General features: G+C 35.8%; 5 protein-coding genes and 1 non-coding gene across 6 annotated transcripts; 4 read left to right on the forward strand and 2 right to left on the reverse strand.

Moving 5' to 3' along the window:
• Positions 1 to 75: 75 nt before the first annotated feature.
• Positions 76 to 1634, reverse strand: LOC116004979 (MLP-like protein 34). Its single transcript, XM_031245185.1, has 2 exons — positions 1399 to 1634; positions 76 to 602 (listed from the first exon to the last, which is right to left on the reverse strand). Exons 1-2 carry the CDS (start codon positions 1583 to 1585, stop codon positions 349 to 351), a joined length of 441 nt encoding a protein of 146 aa, XP_031101045.1. The 5' UTR covers positions 1586 to 1634; the 3' UTR covers positions 76 to 348.
• A 3977-nt stretch (positions 1635 to 5611) lies between these two features.
• LOC116005264 lies at positions 5612 to 10181 on the forward strand. Its single transcript, XM_031245525.1, has 4 exons — positions 5612 to 5927; positions 7098 to 9309; positions 9604 to 9860; positions 9985 to 10181. The coding sequence occupies exons 1-3, from the start codon at positions 5676 to 5678 to the stop codon at positions 9825 to 9827; spliced, it is 2688 nt and encodes an 895-aa protein (XP_031101385.1). The 5' UTR covers positions 5612 to 5675; the 3' UTR covers positions 9828 to 9860; positions 9985 to 10181.
• A 1577-nt stretch (positions 10182 to 11758) lies between these two features.
• Positions 11759 to 14443, forward strand: LOC116004715 (histone H1-like). The gene is made up of 4 exons (XM_031244874.1): positions 11759 to 12019; positions 13423 to 13630; positions 13691 to 13739; positions 13777 to 14443. The coding sequence occupies exons 1-4, from the start codon at positions 11759 to 11761 to the stop codon at positions 13820 to 13822; spliced, it is 564 nt and encodes a 187-aa protein (XP_031100734.1). The 3' UTR covers positions 13823 to 14443.
• On the forward strand, positions 13879 to 17418 carry LOC116004716 (trichohyalin-like). Its single transcript, XM_031244875.1, has 3 exons — positions 13879 to 14457; positions 15848 to 16985; positions 17108 to 17418. Exons 1-3 carry the CDS (start codon positions 13879 to 13881, stop codon positions 17281 to 17283), a joined length of 1893 nt encoding a protein of 630 aa, XP_031100735.1. The 3' UTR covers positions 17284 to 17418.
• Positions 17419 to 17687: 269 nt separating this feature from the next.
• TRNAD-GUC lies at positions 17688 to 17759 on the reverse strand. Its single transcript has one exon. It is a non-coding gene; the product is annotated as a tRNA-Asp (tRNA).
• A 1322-nt stretch (positions 17760 to 19081) lies between these two features.
• LOC116005232 (putative pentatricopeptide repeat-containing protein At1g02420) lies at positions 19082 to 22513 on the forward strand. The gene is made up of 3 exons (XM_031245498.1): positions 19082 to 19239; positions 19471 to 21745; positions 22188 to 22513. Exon 2 carries the CDS (start codon positions 19565 to 19567, stop codon positions 21113 to 21115), a length of 1551 nt encoding a protein of 516 aa, XP_031101358.1. The 5' UTR covers positions 19082 to 19239; positions 19471 to 19564; the 3' UTR covers positions 21116 to 21745; positions 22188 to 22513.
• Positions 22514 to 25220: the final 2707 nt, after the last annotated feature.

The raw sequence follows: 25220 nt of genomic DNA on the forward strand, positions 1-25220 counted from the left end.
TTGTCTTTCATTTTAATTGATTGACCGAAACCTTAACTGGGAACTAATAGTGGCGTAAAAAGACGAGAACACGAATTAACAAATGGCAATAGTCAATAGAGAAATTTAAGAATTTACTCATTACAATACTTTATTCGAATCACTCTTAAGTAGACTTAGTAACTTTGTTCGAGACTCACGACTATATTGACTTGTTTAACATTTCGAAAGAGGGTGTACTAAACAACCAGTACAACTTTTATTGTTACCACCACCACAACAACAACAACGATAACAACAACAACAACAACATACTTAAGCTAAATCATCTCAAGCAAATGGAGGGGTATAGTGGATCAAATCTGTTCATCATGTTTTGAGGAGGTATTCATCCACATCTCTAGCAACATTCATCAGAAACTCAACATGGGAGTGTGGGGTTGGCACATTGTCATTTGCCTTCTCATATTCCAGGGTCCATTTCACTGAGTTCCCACAGGCCTGCAGAGTGGCTCTAAAAGACTTGAAGTAATTTGTAACCTCTCCACCAATGAGAGCAAAGGTAACTGACCTATTTTCCTCATCAACAGCATCAATCTTGTCCTTTGCAATCACATTACCCCCTACACTTTGCAAAATAAGATTGTAAAACAATTCCACAAAGAAGTTCTCAGGTTTAAGTCTTATCCCAATTAACGTTGGATATAATTTGTTGAACAGATACTATGGATATGTTAGAGCGTATTAAAAAAAAAAACTGTTCCAAATACATGAGAGAAGCAGAATAAGTAACCATAAGTATGGTTCCCTCATAGAATTAAGCTGGAAAAGATCCGCACTATCTCAACTCATCAATACCTCATGATTATATACATACATATAATGAACTATATACAACTTATAAGCATATATTTTACCCAGCATGCACATAATATAAAGCATATATGGATATATGATCATATTTTTTTACCAAACAAATTAAAACATATATATATATATATATATATATATATATATATATATATATATAAAGCATATACATACATACATACATATGTATGTATGTATGTATGTATGTATGTATGTATAGAATAAGAAAAATGACTAGTGTCCTTTAAAAAAAATTAAACTTTTTGTGACATGTCTTAATTTTATTAATTTTTTTTAGAAGGAACATTTGTAAAATATATATAGTTTTTTTTTCCCAAGTCAATCAAAATATGTTATGTAAAAAACGAGTAAAACGTAAAAGTACATATAATATTACTCTAAAACTATGGATTGCACAATTAGAGATATAAACCGGGTCAACTCATCTGATTTTTTGCTAGCCCTATCAGATTGTTGGATTTATCAGGGCCGTAATTATAAATTTTTACATACATAAATCAAATAAAGTGTGAATAAAATGAAACTGACCTAAGATGTATGTCCAAAGTCTGACAGAACCAACACTCTTTCCATCTCCTTCAAGCACTTGAACACTGCGAATCTTGGCAGGGCATATCTTTGGCAACAGCCTTGAATTGTTCAAGTAAATATCAAAGAACTTTTTTGAAGCTGATTTTATCTGTGTTTCAACCTCAAGCTTCCATATTTGAGCCATGATAGATTTCTCAATCCTGCTAAAGGAATGAAATTCTATGCTCTGATGATATGCCAATTGTGAAGCACGTACTGAAGATTTATATATGCATGTGCAAAAAAAAAAAAAAGTGAGTTTGGCCTTAATGGTTTTAGCATAAGGTATAATTATTATTCCAGCCGCAATAATGATTGATAGTTTGTACCCTTTTTCACAACAAAAAATTGTGGTGGGGGTATTTTATTCATGTTAGACCTGGTGAAGTGACAACACCTTTTAAAGGTGAGGTAGAGATTCTGAGAGTAACAACTAACGAGATTTCATTAATAATATAATAGTTAAAGTGTTTATCCCTCAAAAAGGATGGAATTGCATTCACATGTAGTATTGTCACTTCAAATTTATTAAAGAGAGAGAGGAGTGAAGAAATTGAGATATCTTGTTTTGAATTGTTTTTTCTTATATACATTTTGGGAAAGATTTAAAAAAAAAAAAGAGTTGGTGTGCGTGCGCGCACCAACGGATGGGTGGAGTGCATGCACCAGCTAGGTGCGTCAGGGTGGTGACTAATTGGCAGCCGTCCTTTGAGCTTTTTTTTTTTTTTTTTTTTTTTTAAGATTTTAAAGATGGGGATGCTTTAATCTTGAAAGATTGCAAAATTTGCAAAGCTTTCAAATTTATTTTTCTTAAACAAAAGGATTTCAAATGTACAGTTGTTGTTGTTGTTTGAAAATTAGTCGAAATTGTAGAGAATAGAGTAAATAGTGAGTGCATTACAAATATGTATGCAATGAAGCTCATTTTCAAAAGTAAGAGTATATTATGAGAATGTGGATAATCTTGGTTTCGACACAAGGTATAATTCTAGTGGCAATAATGGTTAACAAGTTGTACTGCATTTAAAAATAATATTATTTTACTAATGGTGGATTTAATGAAATGACAAATGCTCTTTAAAGGTGAAACTAGATCGAGATTCTAAGAGTGAAGTGAAATTTCAATAATAATGATTTCGACATAAGGTATAATTCTGAGAACAATAACTATTGATATATAATTGTTTTGTGAATAATGTGTAACAAGAATTTCACTTTGGAGCTGTGCCACTTGTGTTCCATGGCATAGGATAGTGATTTGTATATATGTTGGCAGACAAATTGAGATCTAGTAGAACATTTTCTTATTCCAAATGGGAAAAAAGAAGAACATTTCCTTTTATGAAAAGAAATAAATTTTCCACTTGAGCAAACATTTTCTATAATTGTGAGATTCAACCTGCCAGCCCTATAGAGTCGGTCCGATTAGTTTATCGGGCTAATTTTTTGGGTTTTAATTATGTAATTTTTTTAGCTTTACGGGTTAGCCTATCGGGTTCAAACACAATTGACATCCCTAATTACTATCATCACAATATTATTAAGGAGAATAATTTACCTTGTAAGCTAAACCTCTTATCGTCTAACAAAAGAAGTCCATTATATTGTACTTCCCACGGTGGAAATGGGAATCATATTCTTTATTGATGTGTTTCACATCCAAAACAACAATAAGAGCATACAAGAAGCTTCAAAGGCTTACCTTAATGTTAAAAGTGTGGGTTTTATTGTATGTATATATTCATTTTACTTTTTTACTATTAGGATTAAAAGAATGAATCTTTTTAATTTTTGTTTCTTTCTCCTCTATCCCATTAATGAGTGAGAGGTGTAGTATAGCTGAAATATATATATGAGAGCAAGAATTTCTATATAGAGTTCTATTACTGATCAACCGCTTCTACAAAGTACACGAATGGATGTATTGATAGGCCGGAATACAAAAGATAATTCTAGCTAGAGCAGGACGGTTAAAAGTAAAGTTATAATAATATTCATAGATCGATGGAATAAGAATCCTAAAGCTTATAAAATACAGAGTCCTAATAATATATACTCTCTAAATAAATTTTCAATATTTTCCTAAGTTGTGAGACCATAGCATCTCACCCAAAAATGCCTTAGTCTAGTTATTCTAATCTAGGTGAGGTAGTTTCCATCTTTAATTATTTGGTGAAGGTATTTTTTTTCTCTTTTTTTATTATTTTTTAATTTTATTTTTGAGGTATTGTAATAATATAATTTTTTGTAATGAAATATATTTGTTATTATTTAAATATTTGAAGTGTGCCAAGACCTTGTGGTCTAGTGGCACCCGGTTGCACTCCATAAGGGGTGTGTCTAAGCCTAAGTGGAGTCAATGTTGACTCTTCGTGCAAGTGTTATTTCTAGAGAAAGTTTATGATGTTGATCGGCGCCAACACCTTCTTTTCACTAGGTACCACCCAAAATATTTCAAAGAAAGCTTTAAGCTTGTAGTGAATATTATGAGAATTGGCACAAACTCAAAGTCTTATCTATTCATTTTTGGGTTGTATTTAGTGTCGTTTGACACTTTAAAACTGTGGACAAATTTAACGGTTAAAAATAAAGTTAAAGAATGGGCTAGTTTCAAAAATATTACAAAATTTGAACTTTAATTTATAATATTTATGAAATTGGTCCTATTTTTTCATCATTTTTCAACATTTAGATCTATTATGATGTCATCACTATTATAATGTATTTTTAAACTTTACCCACTGCACATCTATGATATGATAATTGTTGTTTTTTTTTTTTAAACTTATTTTGAGTTGGTCGATAAATAAGTTGTGCCTGAGACGCCATTATATATTTGTGTGTTGTATTGTTGGGTTATTGGGTTGTAATTATTGAATGAAAGATATTATGTGTACTCTCATTTTCTACCATCACTCTTAAATTCTTGTCGTAACATTTTTTTGGACACCCACATAATGAAAATAACTTATTAAACTATTATTATTTGCTACATCATAGAGTAAAAGTGAATAAATAAAATTTAAGAATATATATACTAGAACTCTCATTGAATTTAGAAAAAAAAAAAGAAAAAGATAAAAGAGTAAGAGCACAAAACAAATTCCATCACTGCTGAAGCTGTCCCATTGAAGTGGCATTTGACGTTGACTCAAGGCACGAGAATTTGCCAAAAGAACTCATTTAGAATTGTTGTCAAAAAAAAAAAAAAACTCATTTAGAATTTTGTAATCATATATTTCTTATGTTTTAATTTTATTTGTATAAAAAATAAATAGACTCATTTAAAACTAACTACTTGAAAAATCCCAGCCAAGTTGATTAGCTTATTGACTTCCTAATCATAATATTACAATTTCGACTCTAGCTAGTCAATTTTGAGCAATCTAAGTTAATTTATTTCATTGTAATAATTTGTTAACTAGGATCATAATACAATCTAGTTTATATCCTCGAGTAGTGGTTGTTAGTTTCACTTGTCACTCAAAAAAAAAAAACTAACTACTCACTATCTTGTTTACTATTTTAGATTTTTTTTTGTTTTGTTTTAAGGCAAAATGGGTAAAATTTTATTATGTAAAGTATAATTAAAGAATGAATAAAGTCCAAGAGATATCATCCCAAGAACAGAAGCCAGGCCAGAAGATCCGTGAGCTCGTTGCCCTTGCTAAAGTATGTGCAACCAAGTTCACTGGTCTCTTAACATGACAACAAACGAACTATGGTATCGAATGATAACATTAAGCTAAAACACTGATTAAAAATGTGACCCACATATGACTGAGCACACAAAATTTTCACCAAACTATTAACCATGCCTTTACTGTCCAACTCAAAGTCGTACCTCAGCGATCCCTCGATCCTTTAGCCTTGAAAGGGCCTCTCGACATGCCACACCTTCAGCTATAAACATGTCATGTAGGCAGCACAATAATCATTCACATAATTTTTGTGTTAAATGATACTTTTAGTTATAATTTTTAAATATATAAATTTTATATTAATACAGTAATACTAAATTTAATATTATAAAATATTGAATTGTAAATAACTTTGATTAAATTTGTTAATCAAACCATGTAATAAAGAACCACCGAATGGCAATGTTGGATTTTCCTGAAATCCTATATTTAATTGTCTTTTGTCTTGTCCTTTTACTCCTTTGACTCATTTCTTGATCTTTACCAGGTGTGAAAATTGTGAAACTCTCGCTTTCAATTCCATTCCTCAAGAAGATGGACCACCCTATTCTCCCACTTCCACCGCCGGAGCCGCCGGCGCCGGAAAATCCACCTGAAAAAGCACCTCCCGAATCCCACACCTACAATGACTCTGCAATGTCCAACTTCAGAGCTCTGATGATGAAAATGGCCATTGAATCTTCTCCCAGCAAGTCTCTTACCCCTACCCAGACTTTGATCTTGGAAGACAAGCTTCGCCAGTGCTTCCCTTATCTCAGAGCTCCTGATCATCCTCCTTATGCCTGGGCAAGTCCCTTTTTGCCTCTATTAGCTCTCCATTCTTCTGCTATTTGTGTTTATTTCAAAAATGGGTTCTTTGCTTTTGCCTGCAAATGATGAAATTCTTGCTTTCTCGTTTTGCTTGTGTTTTTTCTTAGCTTAGTTTTTGCTTGTTAGGTGCAATTGGAATAGGGATTTGATGAAATTTGGGTTTGTTTTAGATGTTTCCTCACACTAATTCTTGAAAGATTGAATCTTTTATGGGGCAAACCACCTCTCCCATGTGAACTAACTATTGTACATCTTGTAATGTCAGATTGTGCATTCGCTGATAAGTGATTATGCATCCTAGAAACAAGCATTTTTGTAATTACGATTGTGTATCTTGTAATGCCTGATTGTGCATTTCTGTATAGGGTATCTTGTAATGCCTGATTGTGCAGTTCTCATGATTGTGCATCCTAGAAACACGCATTTTTGTAATTACGATTGTGTATTGTGTAATGCCTGATTGTGCCATTTCTGTATAGGGTATCTTGTAATGTCTGATTGTGCAGCTCTCATGTTCGTACGAGAGCAGTGGTTTTCATTTGATTTTGCCCCTCTTTTATGGTTTCATATCTATGACTTATATACAGTGTGTTTCTTTACTTCTTTTAGGATAGTGCTGACCAAATTGCATAGTTTGCTCACATATATAGAATCATGCAGTGATTGCTCTTTATCCCTCTGTTGAAGTTTGGTTCCATAACTTTCTATTTACTTAACTTGTGTTTGGCCAAGTTTCATGATTTGGTTACTTGATAAACCCGGCATTGTATGCAAGTAATGTTTGCTTGCCATTGTTGTTGAAGAGTCGGGATCGAGGTTAAATCGTGAAGTACTATGTTGTCATTGCAGTCGAGGATGTTTTTCATCTGAATTACACAATGCACACATATGCGGTTAAATGCTCACACACTTAATATGAAACGAAAATTCACAAATAAAGAAGATACGGTGAAGTAGTGTTTCTATGAAATCTTGAGCCTCGTTGCCTTGTTTGAGCCTTGATTGTTGTCATAGTGTTAATGTGATAGTTCGTTTTAATATTAAGTAATGATTGTTGTTGTTGTGAACTAGTACATGATTGAAAATGTTATACGAGAAATATACAAATGTGGTTATGCTTGTTGTCGTGTGTGGTTCGATATGCAGATGATTACTACAGCGATTAAGCAGTTGAACGAGGAAGGGGGTAGTAGCGAGGAGGCAATATCGGAGTGCATCATGAACGATAATCACGACTTGCCATGGGCTCACTCGACTCTACTCAAGCACCATTTGGTAAAACTCTGCGAGAAGCGCGAAATTGTTCAGACTCGAGATGGATTGTATGTGCTAAATGATCGAATTGCGAGTGTTCCCCACGTCTCTATCCCTTCGAACCCTCGAGAGTTTTTTGATTCTACTGCTAGCCCCAGCTGTAGTCTTAGCATTAGCCTCGCCTCTGATTCTAGCTCTGATTCGCTCTACGGGGGTTCCTCGAGGAGAAAGGGGAAGAGGAGGAGGAGGAGGAAATCGAAGAAAGCTCGAAACACGAGAAAGGGAAGACAACAAAAAGGTAGTGCGAGGCGGGGAAATAATATCCATTTGAAGCGAAAGAGGAAGGTTCAGCGTAGGCCACCTAAGAAAGGCAAGTGGAAAGAAGAAATTTCGTCGGATGAAGAGATGGAGGATGAGCTGCTCGATATCATGTTGGAAGAGGGGATGGCTGTCATTAGAGCCGAGAATCAATTGAACGAGCAGAAAGTGACAGTGGAGGAAGAATTGCATCAATCCGAAGACATAAACGAAGATTGGAGGCCACTTGAGATTCAAGAAATCACAAATATTAGCCCCCGTGAAGCAGACCGATTGGATAGTACACCGATGAATGCAAAAATAGACGTTATGGAGGTGCAAGATCCGGTTGTTAACGAGAAAATGGAAGTCGATGGAGGACAAAATCACATACGAGAGCAGGATCTGATGCAAAAAAAGTCGAGGAGTTGGTCTTGTGAGAAAGATTCTGGGGAAATACCAATCCCGATGAACGAAGGAGATGCACAAAATCCGGTTTTCGAAGCAAGAACTGATGACATTGAAGCACAAAACGAGCAAAAAGAACAGGAAATGATGAATGGTCGAAGCCCATTAGGACTGGAGCATAACGCCAATCAACTCGAGATGAATGCAGAAATGAAAGCAATGGAACTGCAAGAGGGAACTGTGGTTATTGAGGAACAAAATCAATTGAAACAACTGGAAGTAAACGAAGAAGAGCCCCGAGACAATCAACAGGAAGTTCGTGGGGAGAAAAACACGGGGGAAGAAAATTCCCTTCTATGTGTCTCGAATCAGCTGCAAGAGCAGAAGCTTCTGGAAGAATTGCATCCACTAGAAGAGGCCAAGCAAGGGGGAAATCAACCGGAGATGCTGGAAGTGTCGCCTAGTATCCGACGCGAGGAAGACTCGAGGCACGAGATTATCCAGACGAATGAAGATATAGAAGTTATAGAGGTGAAAGATCGGGATGTAGAAGAGCAAATAACCGGCAATCCAGCACAAAAAGAGCAGGAAGTGATGGAAGAATCACATCAATCACCGAAAATGGAAATAGAGGACAAGCAAGAGGATATGGACGAGAAGAAAAGGGATTGGGCGTGTGAGAAAGATGTATTGTCACAAGAAAGGGAGGCTCAAGATCTATTATTACAAGACGTCGATGAAGGAGAACATCAACCGATGCAAGTCGATGCCATGTTAGAAGAAGAGAATCCGTTACAACTAATAGAAACTATTGATCAACTAGAAAACCCGAATTTAGTGAATGATACCGAGTTTCAGGAAATGGTAGATGAAGGTCTAAAAGAGCATGGATGTCAGGAATCGAGAGGAAAAGAAATTATTCATTCCCCAAAAAATTCATCATTTCTCGACGAGGAACAGCAAAGCATTCAGACTGAAGCAGAAATAGTACAGGATCAGAATACAGAAGAAATTAATGTTCTTGAAATCACAAATGAACCCGAAGTAGGGAGGTGCCTTCGATCTGGAAGAAAGATGAAATCTGGACAAAAACACGAAGCAGTGGAGACCTCTACTGGCAGTGAAGCGCCTGCACATGAAGAGACCATTGACATAAAACTGAATGATCAACAAGAACAAGAAACAGTTGCTTGTGAAGAGCAGAGCATTGAGAAAGCAAAAACGGGTATGGTGGATGATCCTTATATAGTGTGCTCTAGTGACGAAGTTGAAGAAATAAGTTCTCCACTCCAACAGAATAATGAGGAGGAACAACAAGAACTACAGTATTCAGAGGATACAAAGCAGGAGCAACTAAGCCAAAGACAGTTAAGGCCTCGGGTTCCCAAGACTGAACCAGGTAAAGCTACAAATTTCTTGACTCGAACCCATGACTTGGCTCAGATACCACTTGCTAGGATTAAGCGCTTACCACGCCAAAAGCTATAGCTCATAGTGAAGGCCAATCTTATTTTCTTATTATACTGCCACATTTTCGAGAGGCAGGGTGCTGGACCTGGCCCTTCACCAGCCTCCGCTCAACAATCTCCTAGCCACCAATTGCTGGACTTGGCCCGTCACTGGCCTCAGCCCAACAAAACCTCTCGTTCTTAGATATGCAACAACTATAACTATTGGTGATTGTTCATGCCAGGTACTCAAGAGCATCGAATTCCCCAAGTGGTGTTGTCATCGGAAGCAACAAGAAGAGTCGTCACTAGAGGAATGGCAGCTGCTACTGCCCTTGATGAGCAAGCTCCACAACAGAGAAAGAAGCGCTTAAAAAGTCAAGTAGGTGAAATATCTCGCATGCCTAGACGATCAACTCGCCTTTCTTTGGGACAATCAAAAAAGCGGGTATCACGCCGTCGAACCTGAGGAAGGCAACATAAATTATTCTTAGGAAGCATGGTAATGATGTCTTAAACTCTCTCTCTCTCTCCCCCTCTCTCGAACCTGGTATCAGTTTGTTCTGCAGTATGCTCGAGTACAACTTTTACATGAGATGATAATTTGCCTTCTTTCGAACTTGCAGTTATGATTCAGAGACGACATGCACCGCGTGCTCAACCTCTTCAAGGATAGTATGTAGTATGTACCTTTATTTGTACCAAGAATTCTGCTGCTTTTGTAACATAGAACTGTTAGGTAGAGCTCCTAGAAATGGAGTTCTATGATGTGCAAGATTTTCCTAAGCTATTATGTAAATGAAATGTTGCTTGGGAGGAGAAATCAGTAATTTTTTTAATATATATATACAATCTGCGCCGGATCCTGCCCACGATTGGACGCAGATTGTCAACTATCTGCGTCCAGACAACTTCGGACGCAAATTGTTAAACCAATTTGCGTCTGTGGCATATGCGTTCGGGTAACTTCGGACACAGATCGTCCCAACATCGAACACAAATGACTGATTTTGTACTGGTGTAGAGCTCTTAGAAATGGAGTTCTATGAAGATTATCTTATTCGAAGAGAGTAAAATTGGTGGGGAAGATTATCTTATTCGAAGAGATATGTGCCTTTATATATGCCACAAAAGGGGAGGAAAGAAACTTACAATGGCAACTCCAAGAGACACATCGAAGGATCAAAAAAAAAAAAGAAAAAGAAAAAAATAGAGACTCAAAGGATTTGAGAAAACAAAGAGTTGTAAGAATATATTACAATAAATAGATATTAATAATATAATAATTTATAAAAAGGATCAGCTGAGCTCGGGTTCAAGGAACTCCATGTCTTTACTTTGGCTTTGTTGGGCAAACAAGGTTTCGGTGGTTGAGTGTGGCCATTGGTTTTTCTTTTGAAATATTTATGATTCTTTACAATGTAGCGACAAAGAACTAATGTCCCCATCGCAAAGATTTGATTATGTGACCGCCCATTTGGAATGATAACAAATGTGTCATCGCACAACATAGTAGTTGGTAATTAGACACCTTATTTGTAAGTTTAGTTTCATAAACTTTTACTAAACAATATATTATTGTTTGTAAACTTATTTAATTTTAAATTGTTTATACACTTTTATAAATTATAATTATTTATTTATGAAGACACTGATGCAGTTAATGATTATTTTACAATAGAATATTTTTTTTTCATGATGATTATTGTGTATGTAAAATTGTTTTTTTTTTTGTTTTTTTTTGAAAACATGTATGCAAAATTGTTAAAAACTTGTGAATTTTATTTTAAATTATTTGATATTATTATTTTCTTATGTAATTTATATTTTAGGTATAAAAATTATGTTAAATTCATATAATCTTTTTTTTTTGGGGGTCCTGCCTCGAACATATAAAATACTAAGAGCAACCATACCAATGGTTATTTCATTGGTTTATGTCAGATATTGGTCAACTTGGCATGAGAGAGAAGAGAGAGAGAGTTGATAGGTATCATCTACAAGACACAGGTTCATAGCACGGTAAATGGGAAGATTTTTTTTAAACATTGGCTGCTGTGCACGTTTCGCGCACAGCAGCCGCCCATGCGGGCGTTGACACTATTTTTTTAAAAAATCATATTTGTTTTATTTTTTTCATCTCCTCTCATTTTCTCTTTCCTAATCATGCTTACAAAAACTCATAAAAAATCGCGAAATAACTCAATTGATAAGAATGCTCTAATATTAGGCATGATTTAAGGAACTTTTTTGCTTTTGGGATTCTTGAAATTTTCATATATCTAAAATTGTAAAGGAAATATGATCACATAGATATTACACATAAAATAAAATACATAATAATGAAGTAAAAATAAATTTTAGAAATTTTACCCCACAGAGCAAATAATAAAATAATCGATGGGGACAAACTTTTCAACGGAAAACCCCACAGACATGCGTTCTAAACCCCACCAGGATCAGCCGCCCTGGCCGGCGCCGGAAAATCCCGCTCGTCCAGAAACTCCGATGGGGAACTTCAGAGCTTTTGCTATGACAATGGCTATGAACTCTGCACCCAACGGATCACTCTCTCCTTCCCAAAGGGTTTTCGTTCATCAAAAACTGCTAGAATTGTTCCCCGACTCCAAACCTACTCCTGATCATCCCCCTTACTCCTGGGTAAGTATAATTCTGTTTTTATTTACTGGTATAAATGTTTCAATTCGATTGAATTTTGTTTTTTTTTTTTAGGCAAAGCATGTCGAAATGCGGTTTATTTCGTGTGATCATCACTTTATGCACTGTTTTATCGTGTGAATGTATTTGCATTCGAGGTTATAATGATCATTTTTCATAGTATTTTCTGTGATTTGGTGAAATCATGGTATAAAAAGGGGAACATGATTCATGAATGCTTGATAACTTAGTGAGGTTGATACTTGATTTATTTTGGTGAGTAAAAGCAGGGGAAGTGGTGTGGTTTAGAGATAATCAGCTATAGCTGATTCATAGTCAATGCATGGAAGTGTATTTGGTTAAAAGTTATGTTTAGTTTGTATGTGAAGTGATGCTGCATTGTTAGAACTTAGAAAGTTGAAAATGAACGAGATTGTTGTTATTATTAATAGGGAAAAGTGCGATTTTGCTTCTTTAATCGTTATCGTTTAGTTGTTTTAGACTTGGCTATTATGAGTGAGCAAATATAACTCTCAATTATTCCAAATTATTGCAATTTTGGAGCTTTTGCTAATGGTTTGAAGAAAATCTGGTAAGACTACTGAAAAGATGTGTATAGCCACGATGTTAAGAAACCCCTGTTATTTTAGCGTGGGAGGCGCATGTTCCCTCAACCCTGATGGAGTTTCTTAAACCGTTAGTATAAAGTCCAAAATCACAATGATTTGGAATATTGAGGGTGACATTTGCTCACTTATGATAGTCCAATGACTAAACACTAACATTTGAAAGGCCAAATTCTCATTTTTCCATTAGCATTATGTGTAGTGAGGCTGCAATTAACATGTCTCAGCCTGTACCTGCTTCATTCCCAGTAATGATTAATGTGAAATGAAGGTTGCAGCAAGAAAATTCATGAGTAAAGAAGAATACTATAAAGTAGCAGTATATCATATCTTGAACATGATTGCCTTGTTTGCAGTTTTATTCTGTTTTCCTGAGCTTTTCTATGAGAATAATACTTTGCTGGACTAGGATTTTGCATTACCTTTACAATTATTCTTAGAGTTGTTTATGAGTCTGGCTGTCAGATATTAATGTGAACTGAGGTTGCATTTGATGTATGTATGAGAAGAAACTTTGAACTGAGACACAGTGTTCTTCATTTGTCTTTATGTATTTTGCATTTGTTTCTTTCTCTCACTTGTTTATCCTACTCCTAAACCCCTCAAAGTTGTGTTCTGGAGTTGTGAATTAAAAAGTGATTGCTTTTTTTTTTTTCCCTTTAATCCTGTTCTTTTGTGTTATTCATTCCAACATTGTCAACAGATATGGTTCTCGAAAATGTGCATAATCCTAGAATGTCTGGTTTCATATTTCGGCAAGCGTTTTGTGGTTTATTGCAGATGATTCAAAGAGCAATCGAAAACTTGAATGAGGAAGGAGGTTCTACTGAGGAGGCAATATCAGAATTTATTGTGAAAGAGAATTCAAGCTTGCCGTGGGCTCATACGACCTTACTTTCACATCATCTGGGAAAACTCTGTGAGAGTAATGAAATTTTTCAGACTGTTGATGGTTACTATGCACTTAATGACCCAACCACCAATACCTGCCCCGCTGCTAGTCCTAATGAATGCATTAGTTCTGATCATAGCTCTGACAAAAAGAGAGTGAACCCGAAAAATGTGCAGAAGAAGGATTCTGAAAAGAGAAAGGGGAAGTTTGGTGAATGCAATGTTAGTGGAGAAAAGGTGCAGATGGATGTGGAAAAGGAAGCAACAGAGGAAGAGGATCCACTACTAGATGAGAAAGATGAGAAAATTGATGTCATTGAAGAACAACATCCACCGCATGGTAAAATGTATAAGAATGATCAGCAGGGTCAAGAAGAGCCAGCCAATTTAAAACTCGACATTCATCTTCAGGTTCTGGATGGTAATGCTCACGTAGAACCAAAAGAACAAGCAAGCAAACAAATGCAACAAGATTTTGTGAGTGAAAAATGTAGGGGAGAACAGCTGAACAAGGAGCAGGAGCTGGAGAAAGGGACAAGAAGATCAAGCAGGGTAGCTAAGAGAAACAGGAAAAATTATGGTTTAGAAGAGCAAACCAATAAGGAAATTCATGTTCTGACTCAGAGATTGGAAGGCCTTGATCCTGAAGAACCAAATGAACAAATACAACAAGATCTTGCGAGTGAAGAGTATAACAAAGATGAGGAGCAGCAGCTGAACACTGAACAGGCACTGGAGAAGATGAAGAGAAAACAAGGAAAGCCACATAAAAATGTTGTTGAAGAACTGATCAATTCAGAGTCTGATTTTCAACGTCAGGAGCTGGATGATGCTCAAAATGAAAACAAACAAATGCAACAAGGTTTTACGAGCAAAGAATGCAAAGAAGCTGAGGACCAACCGCTGAACCGGGAACATGAACAGGTGAATTGATGCTTCATTGTTAGAAAGTTCAAGAATAAATGAGATTGTTCTTATTATTAATAGGGAAAAGAGTGATTTTGCTTTTAATTTGTGATTTTGACACTTTTGCTAATGGTTTGAAGAAACTCTGGTAGGTTTGAGAAAACATTTGAGCATGTGATGAACATACTTATTCAATGCTATCGTAGTTTCCTAGTAGAAAGGCCAAAATCACAACTATTTAGAATATTGGAATAATTGGGGTGACATTTGCTCACCCATGGTAGTCAAGGACTAAACAACTAAATACTAGTAATTAAAGGGCCAAAGTTGCATTTTGCCCTCAATATTATGTGAAGTGAAGCTGCATTTTACCCATCTCAACCTGTACCTGCTTCATACTCAGTAGTGTGAAATGAAGGGTTGCAGTAAGAAAATTCACGAGTAAAGAAAATACTATAAAGTAGTAGTCTATCGTGAACTAGACTTCCTTGTTTGCAGTTTTATTTTATTTTCCCAAGCTTTTCTATTAGAATAATACTTTGCTGGACTAGGATTTTGCATTACCTTTACAATTATTCATAGGGTTGTTTACGAGTCTGATTGTTAATATGTTAATGTGAATTGAGGTTGCATTATTGTTAGAACAAAATAGATTGTTATTATCATTGTTGTTGGCATTTTCATCATGAGCCATTACATGGAATTGAAGTCCTCATATTCATGGGAAAGAAAAATGAGTTTTTGCCTAGCATTAGATTGCCAAATGCTTAATAATTGTGCCTAATAATGTAGTGCCATGGTCTTGAAGGATGCATTCATACCCCCTTGGTATGCACCACATGTGGCTGGCTACAGCATAAGAGAGTAGAAACAAATAGTTAAGATAAAACAATATTTTCCATAAATAGCCAAATAGTTACGAGAATGAGAAAAGACTTTCAAAATACTTGTTTTCTTTCTTTATATATATATATATATGGAATTTCGTATTTCTTCCCTTCCTTGCATTTGATGGTTTGTGTGAGAAAAAACTTTGAACCGGGACACTGTTCTTGATTTTTCTTTATGTGTTTTGTCTTTGTTTCTTTCTGTCACTTGTTTATCCTCCTCCTAAACCTCAAGGCTATGATTAGGAGTTGTGAATGAAAAAGCGATTGATTCTCTTCCCGGTATTTCATTCCCATGTTATAATTTATAGATAATGCTGAGATTGTGCACCGCTCTGATTTCCAATTTTTCAAGTAGCGATGATCTGTATGAACACTAGTATGTTTATGTACACTACGGCATTATTTCATGTTTATTCATTCCAACATTGTTAACAAATATGGTTCTAGTAAATGTGCATTATCCTAGAATGTCTGATTTCATATTTCAGCAACCGTTTTGTGTTTGTGGTTTAATGCAGATGATTCTAAAAGCAATTGAAAACTTGAATGAGGAAGGAGGTTCTACTGTGGTGACAATATCAGAGTATATTTTGAGAGAGAATTCAAACTCGCCATGGGCTTATACAGTTTTACTTTCACGCCATCTTGGGGAACTCTGTCAGCGTAATGAAATTTTTGAGACGGTTGAAGATTACTATGCACTTAACCGCCCCCCAATCACCAAAATCTGCCCAACTTCTAGTCCCGATGAATGCATTAGTTCTAAGCATGGCTCTGACAGAAAGAGAGTGAACCCGAAAACTATCCAGAAGAAAGATTCTAAAAGGAGAAAGGAGGGGAAGTTTGGTAAATGTAACGTTAGAGGAAAAAAAGTGCTGACGAACACGGATGACGAAGCAACTGAGGAAGAAGATTTGGTGAGTCGGGAATGTTATGAAGATGAGGAACGACAATTGAACAGTAGAAGACCGGGTAAGGCACTAAAGAGAAAGAGGAGGAAAATGGTTTTGGAAGACGAAGAAGAAGAAGAAATCGATGTTCAAGGGCAGCAGAAAGGGAGAAGGCTACCTAAGAGGAGGATAAAAAAAGTTGTTCAACAAGAAGAAAGCAATCTAGAAATGGATGGTAAGCTTCAGAGATTTGAAGATGGTGCTCGAAAAGAACCAAACAAAAAAATGCGACAAGATGTTGTGAGTGAAAAACGTAGGGGAGAACAGCTGAACAGGGTGCAGGAGCAGGAACCGCAGAAAGGGAAGAGAAGATCAAGCAGGGTACCTAAGAGAAACAGGAAAAACAATGATATAGAAGAGCAAACCAATATAGAAATTCATGGATTGAAAGACACTGACCCTGAAAAACCAAATGAACAAGCACAACAAGATGTTGAGAATGAAGAGTGTAACAAAGACGAGGAGCAGCATCAGAACAAAGAACAGGCGCTGGAGAAGGGGAAGAGAAAACAGGGAAAGCCACATAAAAATGTAGTTGAAGAACCGACCAATTCAGAATCTGATTTTCAGCCCCAAGACCTGGATGATTCTCAAAATGAAAATGAATGTAGAGAAGCCGAGGAGCAACAGCTGAAAAGGAAAGGAAAACTAGGAAGGCGACAGCAGCAGCTACATACTTGTAGGCCCAAGACCAAATCCATTGAAGGTACAAACACTTGTACACACTTTTCTTTACTTGATACACACAAGGGCTCTGCCTTCATTGTAAGTAGACAGTGTTATATTTGCTGCAACTCTAACAATTCTAAACCGGTCGGCCATTTACAGGTCTATTAACGAAACCTTCTGCTCACTTACTGCAATCATCGAGTCAGAACCGTCTTCAGCTTGGGGATAGGAAGCACATAAAACACGAAGGATCCGCTAAACCTCAGGAGATTAGACGATCTACCCGCATTTCCATTGCAACCTCAAAGAAAAAGGAATACAACAGTGCAACTTGAAGGAGGGTGTTCAATACCATTCTCAGTAATCCAAGCTCTGCAATTGGTTCTCTCATTCAATACCACATTTTGATTATTTCATTCCTGTTTTCAACATTTTAGTTAGCATCAACTGGGACTACATTTTTGCTGGGCAGCATTTTATATCAATTAAACTTAAGACTAAAATCTTTGGAGCATTTTATATCAATTACATTTTGCTGTCTTTTTTTTTTTAATCTTTATTTTTCAAAAGATAACAAAAAAGTTGAAATGAAATTTGGAAAAGGTTATAAGAGTACATATGCTAGTCTTTCCATGTGCAAATAAAAGGGAAAAGATATAAAAAAATATAATTTTTTCATCATAAAACTTGTACAGTAAGGAGTGTCGTATGAACTGTTTATGTTAAAAACATAATATGACGCCGTTGCCGGGGATCGAACCCGGGTCACCCGCGTGACAGGCGGGAATACTCACCACTATACTACAACGACTTGTTGATTTGTGTCTCATTTTCACTTTTCTATTATTGAAAATGATTGTGATATGCCCAAATGAAAATACATTTTACATAAATTTCAAAATATAAGAAAATGCATAAGGATATTTCATATAATTTATAATAAAATTGCTTCAATTTTTGACCACACCACTGGCTTGAATCATAGTCATGGTATTTTTATTTTATTTTTTGAAAATAAAGAGGCTAATTCATATAACATATGTTGAAACGTTTATAATAAAAATCGATAGAATGGTAAAACATTCATTAGAGTTAGACATATAAACAAAATTCATAGCAATGCTACAAAAAAATTGACCATTTTTTATCATTTCACGCTTATGAGAAGAACTCACCAAAGAAACGAGAGGAAACAAATTCGTCAAATTAAAGAAACAAAGGAAAATACACAATAATCAAAGAAATAAAGAAAAGATTTAAACATGAACAAAGTGAACACGCCGGTGGAAATTCACAGCCACCGGACATTTAACAAGCTACAAATGAGAAAGCACATACGAGAGAGAACGAAGAGAAAAGAAAAATAAATGGAAAAAGAGAGCAGCAAACCTATCAGATGTGGAGAGAATCTCAATCCTTCTATGAAAACGATCGGAGGAAATGATCTGAGATCTGACACCCAATCCTAAATCATTCGGAGGATATACGGCGACTAATGGCACCGTCGGCTCAACGCTCCATTAGAGCGTCGCCTAGTAGCGCAAAAACGGCAAGGCTAGAGGGGAGCTTTTCCTTTTGAAAAGAATAAAACACAGTGGGTGAAGACAGAGAAAGTTGATTTTTAGTTTGCTATCGCTGAATCATAGTCATGATATTAGTCGTCATACACACACACACACGCATTGCACGCACGCGCACACACACATAAAAATTACACATGCATCTAGGAATTGCAAAAAAAAAAAAATAATAATAATAATAATAACTCGATTGAGTTAACCGAGTTAACATGCTACCACCAGAATTTTATGGTTAAATCTCATTTATATAAGCTCGCAAATGAAACATGCATTAGAAAGACCATATGCAATGTGTTTGACTATATATGAAAATTGCTTATTTATAAATTGGTTATAATGAGAGAATTAGAGGGGAAATGAATTTTAATTCTGTGAGAAATGAATAATGTAAGAATAAAGTATGAATTTAAATTTCATCGTTCGGTAGACAGAAATATAATTAGTAGGAATTTCATGGTATATATGAGAATATTTGAAAATAAGTAGTATATATATAGTAATATAGATAAAAATGCTTATGTAATTGTAATTCTTAGATTCTTAAGATAAAAATCCCTATTTCCGCATATCTCCTTCTCCGGCTATTCCCTAGCCGTTTCACTCCTGCGGCTGCGACCAGCGACCTCGGCCGGCGATTCTCACCGACGGGCGACGGCGAGAACCTTATTGTTTCACTCCTGCGGCTGCGACCAACGCCTCTACTGAGTACTGGTAATAATTATTTTGTAGTAATTTAAAATTTCTTTAATCTTTATGATTATTGTTAATGAATATGATTTGGCTGTGAATATTGTTGTGATTTGGTTGTTGTTGATTTGCTGTAATAGTGTTACTGTGAATAAGCCTTATTGTTGCCTACATTGCCTTTAGTGTCTTACTGAGTTACTGTGATTCTGTGATACTGTCTATCATGTTTTTAATTAAAATTTAAACTTTTTGCAGCAAAATGACATCTCCTAGTTTGAACTATAGTGGTAGTGCTGCTGGATTTAATGCCGAATTTGATTCACCAGTTGAGGATCTCTGAAAAAAAAACATGATTTTCTCACTCAAACCTACTTCAATTTCTTCTGCAACTACGATGGGGAGAACTATAAGCAGCTATTTTTGCCCTGTTGCAGCTCGGCGTCTCCTCCATACTTACTCCCCATCTCCCAAAAATGACGATGTAGATATAATCTTCCGCATCGTCACTACATCAAGAACTCCAGAGGACATGAAACAGTCCCTGAAATCATCTCAAATTTCTATCTCAAATGAATTGATTGACGGAGTACTCAAAAGGGCAAGATTCTCTCACTCAAACCCATTGACGGTCCTGGAGTTTTTCAAATTTACTTCAAAGAGACGTGAGTTTTTCCATACTGCTCTTTCTTATGACACTATGTTGTATATTCTGGGTAGAAACCGGAAATTCGACGAAACATGGCAAGTTTTAGTGGAAATGAGGAGAAAGGACCAGTCTTTGATTACTCCCAGAACTGTTCAAGTGGTTTTAGCCAGGGTGGCTAAGGTCTGTTCCGTCACGCAGACAGTTGAGTCGTTTTGGAAGTTCAAGAAACTTATTCTCCACTTCGATACCCAGTGTTTCAATGCTTTGCTAAGGGCATTGTGTCAGGAAAAGAGTATGGTTGATGCTAGGAATGTGTACCACAGGTTGAAGAGGGACTTCAAGCCTAATTTGCAGACCTTTAACATACTCTTGTCAGGTTGGAAATCATGTGAGGAGGCCGAGGGGTTTTTCGCAGAGATGAGGGAATTGAGTTTGGAGCCAGATGTTGTTTCATATAATTGTTTGGTTGATGTTTATTGTAAGGGGAGAGAGGTTGAGAGGGCCTTTGAGGTTGTGAAGGAAATGAGGAAGAGGGATATTGATCCAGATGTGATAACTTATACCAGTCTGATTGGGGGTCTAGGGCTGGCAGGGCAACCAGATAAGGCCAAGAAACTTTTGACAGAGATGAGGGAGTGTGGATGTTACCCTGATGTTGCTGCTTATAATGCTGCCATTAGAAATTTCTGTATTGCGAAGAGGATTGAGGATGCATTTAATCTAGTGGAGGAGATGGTAAACCGGGGGTTGAGCCCAAATCCGACTACTTATAATGTGTTCTTGAGATCGTTTCATTGGGCAAATGATTTGAAGCGTGCGTGGAGTTTGTACCAGAGGATGAAGAGGACCGGGTGCTTGCCCAACACGCAATCATGTATGTTCTTGATCAGGTTGATTAGGAGGCAGGAGAATGTGGAGATGGCACTCGAGTTATGGAATGATATGGTGGAGAAAGGGTTTGGCTCATATACATTGGTGTCTGATGTTTTATTCGATTTGCTTTGTGATTTGGGGAAGCTGAAAGAGGCGGAAAGGTGTTTCTTGCAAATGATAGAGGCGGGGCATAAACCTAGTTATGTTGCTTTTAGGAGGGTAAAGGTTCTTATGGAATTGGCTAATAAGCACGAGGCAATTCAGAACTTGTCGGACAAGATGGCTGCTTTTGGTTCCGCAATTAAACTCAGGCTTGAGAGCGAGACCAAATTTGAAACATCGGCTTCTGCTAAGTTTCTAGAATCACACACGATGTGTTGAGGCATTTTCCTCGCCACATCCATTCCACAACCCCAAAATGGAATATGTGATTCCCATGTTCATGAAAAAATCACTTTTTGATTAACAAATTGGCATAAACATGATTCCGAAGTCTCTTCCTTTCCATTCTTCATCTTTCTTATCAGTGGAAGTATGGATATGTTGCTGCTTATAATGCTGCTATTTGCATTACAAAGCAGATTGGGGATGCACTTAATCGATTCGAGGAGATGGTAAAACAATGATTTGAAAGTCTTGGAGTTTGTACCAGGACGAAGGAGACTGGGTGCTTCCCAAACACACAGTCCTGTATGTGTTTTGATCAGGATATAGGAGAATGTGGAGATGACACTTAAGTTGTGGAATGACATGGTGGACAAAGGTTTTGGCTCACATACATTGGTGTCTGATGTTTTTATTCAATTTTCTTTATGATTTGTGAAAGCTGAGAGAGGCAGAAAGATAGTTTTGCTTTGCATTTGTCTCTTATTGGCATTGCTTCATAGACAAGAACTTATTACTATCATTTTTTTTTTCTTATTACTATTCCTATTACATTCCGGAGAAACTTAGCAGAGAGCAAAGAATCTCTTGAGCAGCAGCGAAAGTCCAAGACAAAACGACAGTTAGGTAATGTTTCCCATATGCAATATGAATTTTTGTACTTATATTTTGTTTCAGCCGTAAGGTGTTTTGCTACACGAATGCTCGTATACCAAGTAGAAAATGGTTGTATACAAATGTTGTAGGGCTTCATCTCAGTAACTCTAGTCTGCATCTGTTTGTTGATATTGGTGGTTAGTTGGTGACATTGTTATAAGGAGAAGTAGTAAATGCCTGCTGGCTTCATCTCAAGATGTACAACTGTCTTTGGCCTACTTGACCTATTATTGAACCATATAATTGTCTCATTGATGTTCAATTAGTCTGTTGTCTACAGTGTTTCCAAGTAGAATGGGCTTTGTTATATGCCTAAAGCTTGGATGCTTGATCATAGTGTCTTTTTTTTTCATTTACTATCTTCTTGATTACTTGTCAGTTTGACCAAATTTTATACATGTTATAATTGCAGATAACAGTGATGTAGTTGACGAAGAAGCTGGTATTCATGAAAAAGATTATTTCTCAGGATGAATATTATAGATCACGTTCAGCCAGCATTAAGTGGTCAAATGAGTGATCATAGGTTCAGGTTCAAACTCTGGTGGTAGTAATTTAGATTTTTTAGACTGAAAATATTTGAGAAAATATCTTTGGACACAAAAAATTTGAGAAAATATAAAACAGATACCAATATATTACTTGTTCTTTGTTATGGTGTATTGATGAATATTATTTGTGAATAGTGAAAATAGCTTCCTCCTCCCCATTTATAAGAGTAAGAGGTGTATTTATACATATTCTGAGCTAAGAATTTTATAATGAATAGAAACCTTTGCTACATTATGAATAAAGTCTTAATCTTAATACTCCGTACATTAGAAATAAGGAACTAAATCCTTATTACACAAGTCTAATATTACTCCTATTAAACAATAAATAGGTCCAAATTGCTCATTACTTATTCTTTTAATAATAACAAATTTAATAATGTATCTATTTTAATATAATTTTTTTAAAATTAACTTTATATTTATTTTAACTTTTTTTTAATTAAAATTTCAGCTTTTTTTTTAACAAAACATTTCTATTTCATTTATTATGTATAGATATTAAAATATAATTATAGCAGAAAAAATTAGAAGAAAAGTATTGCAATTGCCAACATTTTTTTTTTTTTGAATAAGAAGATACAAGTAAGCCAATTCATAAAACTACTTGAAAGTTAAAGTTTTTACCCATAATAATAATAATAAATATTACTACATTAAATTTTAAAAAATAAAAATATTAACCATTAAACTATTTCCAATTAATCCACATAAACAAAAACAAGAACCCAAATCCAGAAAATGAAATAGATTTTAAAAAAAAATAAATTTGAAAAAAAAAAAAGAAAAAAGAAACAGAGATAAGAAGTGTAATGGCGTTTGGAGGCGGATTTGAGAGATGAGATCTCAAGGCGTGCGGTTTTCCGAAAGCAACAAATGTCGCTAGGAAAACCGAAGAACCCAAACCTTAAAAGCATCAAACCCGTACTATGATGCCATTGTCGTTTGCTGTAAAGGGCTGAGGATTGGAAGGGCACCCCGCAGAATACCTGTGGGTATTTCAGAGCTATAGATCGCAAAAACTCTCCCCTTTCATCTCATCCCAGCCCAGCCATGTTTCTTTATCACCATAATTTCAAAACTAAAGAAAAAATGCACAGACAAAAGTTGGCCTGCAATCTGCATCTTGGTTGGTTTCTTATAATCAATGGCGGCAGCCGTTCAGAACCCTAGCTAGTATGGTGGTGAGGGATGCTTCTGAGGAGAGGCTTCTTAGTTCTTATAACATTTTTATTGGGCAAACATACTGGGCCGGTCTGGTCCAGGCAATCCGGCCCATTACTATTTCTCTTCTTTATTAAAATGATAATGACCCCTAATTTATTGAAAATTTTGTCAAATAAATTTCTAATCTTTATGCAAAAAGTTAATTAGATTACTTAACATTTAAAGTTGTAATTACAATTCGTACTGTCAAAGCAGACTGACCCATTTCACCGCGAGCCTAATTTGTGACGGGCTTTTGTGGACAGGCCCGCGGGCTAGGTTCATTCAACCTTAACCCACCCCACGCGAGGTGACGGGCCTCGTGAGCTTTTCTTTTCTTTTTCTTTTTGATTATATATATATATATACACACACACACATATGGGCTGAACCCTAGCGAGCTAGACTTATTAGGCTCGTTCTTTCGCGGGCCATCTTTTTTGTAGCCCTAACCCCGTAACTCTTTTCACCGTAGGGAGGGTGAGGGCCAGCCCGCAGGCTTTGGCCTGCTTTAACAGTATTAATTAAAAGTTAAAACACATCACCATTTTACTTTTTTATACTGACACCCAAGAACCGATTATCCACTTGTAATAATTAGTTATTAAGGTTCTGGTGAGTTTTCGGTCGCGACTTTGATAGTCAAAACCTTAATAATCAATAATATTATTATAGGTGAATAACTAATTTTTGAGCGTTGATGTGCAAAAATGGCATGTTAATGTATTTAATTACCAGAGGTAACCTCAGCTTCAATAATTACTTAAGCATAAATGTTTTTTGCGACATTATTGGACTTGTTCTATTACTCATATCCACACAAAGTATATATAAAAAAAGAATTCATTACTAGACGACGACTTATTTTGAAACCCCATAGTTTTAGTTGCATGTTCCAATCTCATAAGTACAATAATTTAATACATCTCCTAAATAAATGGAGATTAATTAACAACTATATCGATAATTGGAAAAAAAAAAAACTTCTAACATTTTTCTGGTCTACCCTAATTCTTTTTCAGAGTTGAGTCACTTTATAACCCTATTTAAGGAGAGCTTACTAATCACTATCTCCCCACACTATTTGTTTTGATCTATTTAAATATATTCAAATAGGGTTTGATCTATTAGCCCAAAAAATGATCGCCTTCTTGAGGAAGGCGACTAGAAATGGTCCCTTTCTTAGAGAAGGCGACCAAAACTGTTCGCCCCTCCAGAGAGACTCTGGACGACCAGAACTGGTCGCCCTTCTTTGGAGAGGCAACCACAAATGGTTGCTAGAGAAGGCGATCACCGTGTTTGTCGACGGTCAATTTTTAGTCTGATATGATGACTGAACTCTAGTGACTTGTGATAACCTGTTTTTGGACTTCATTGCACCAAAATAAAATGTTAATAAGTTTAATTGCAATTTGAAAAAGTTTAGGTACCTAATTGACTTTTCGGGTAAAGTTCAAGAGCTTATTTGACCCTTTTCCCATTTATAAAATTCAAATATGAAACCCTAACAAAACTACAATCTTTCCATTTAGATCACATATATGTAATCCAATTGAATTAGACAGAAAAAGTCAAATTGAATAATAAGAAAAATCAAAGTAAAGTCCTAGCAAGTTTCATTATTTGGGGTATGCAATGTCATGTCATACATTTAACATGCCTAACATATTTTGTGTTTGTACAACCTA

Source organism: Ipomoea triloba, chromosome 14 (assembly GCF_003576645.1).
Source record: "Ipomoea triloba cultivar NCNSP0323 chromosome 14, ASM357664v1".
Taxonomy (NCBI): Eukaryota; Viridiplantae; Streptophyta; class Magnoliopsida; order Solanales; family Convolvulaceae; genus Ipomoea; species Ipomoea triloba.

Excerpts from the sequence above, each read along its gene's own strand:
- LOC116005264 (XM_031245525.1), top strand. The coding sequence starts at position 5,676 with ATGGACCACCCTATTCTCCCACTTCCACCGCCGGAGCCGCCGGCGCCG. Across the intron at positions 5,928-7,097 it reads ATCATCCTCCTTATGCCTGG|ATGATTACTACAGCGATTAA; the intron begins GCAAGTCCCTTT and ends TTCGATATGCAG. Across the intron at positions 9,310-9,603 it reads GGTTCCCAAGACTGAACCAG|GTACTCAAGAGCATCGAATT; the intron begins GTAAAGCTACAA and ends TGTTCATGCCAG.
- LOC116004716 (XM_031244875.1), top strand. The coding sequence starts at position 13,879 with ATGTATAAGAATGATCAGCAGGGTCAAGAAGAGCCAGCCAATTTAAAA. Across the intron at positions 14,458-15,847 it reads TGAACCGGGAACATGAACAG|ATGATTCTAAAAGCAATTGA; the intron begins GTGAATTGATGC and ends GGTTTAATGCAG. Across the intron at positions 16,986-17,107 it reads CAAGACCAAATCCATTGAAG|GTCTATTAACGAAACCTTCT; the intron begins GTACAAACACTT and ends GGCCATTTACAG.
- LOC116004715 (XM_031244874.1), top strand. The coding sequence starts at position 11,759 with ATGGGGACAAACTTTTCAACGGAAAACCCCACAGACATGCGTTCTAAA. Across the intron at positions 13,631-13,690 it reads TGACCCAACCACCAATACCT|TGAACCCGAAAAATGTGCAG; the intron begins GCCCCGCTGCTA and ends ACAAAAAGAGAG. Across the intron at positions 13,740-13,776 it reads TCTGAAAAGAGAAAGGGGAA|ATGGATGTGGAAAAGGAAGC; the intron begins GTTTGGTGAATG and ends GAAAAGGTGCAG.
- LOC116004979 (XM_031245185.1), bottom strand. The coding sequence starts at position 1,585 with ATGGCTCAAATATGGAAGCTTGAGGTTGAAACACAGATAAAATCAGCT. Across the intron at positions 603-1,398 it reads ACTTTGGACATACATCTTAG|GGGGTAATGTGATTGCAAAG; the intron begins GTCAGTTTCATT and ends TGCAAAGTGTAG.
- LOC116005232 (XM_031245498.1), top strand. The coding sequence starts at position 19,565 with ATGATTTTCTCACTCAAACCTACTTCAATTTCTTCTGCAACTACGATG.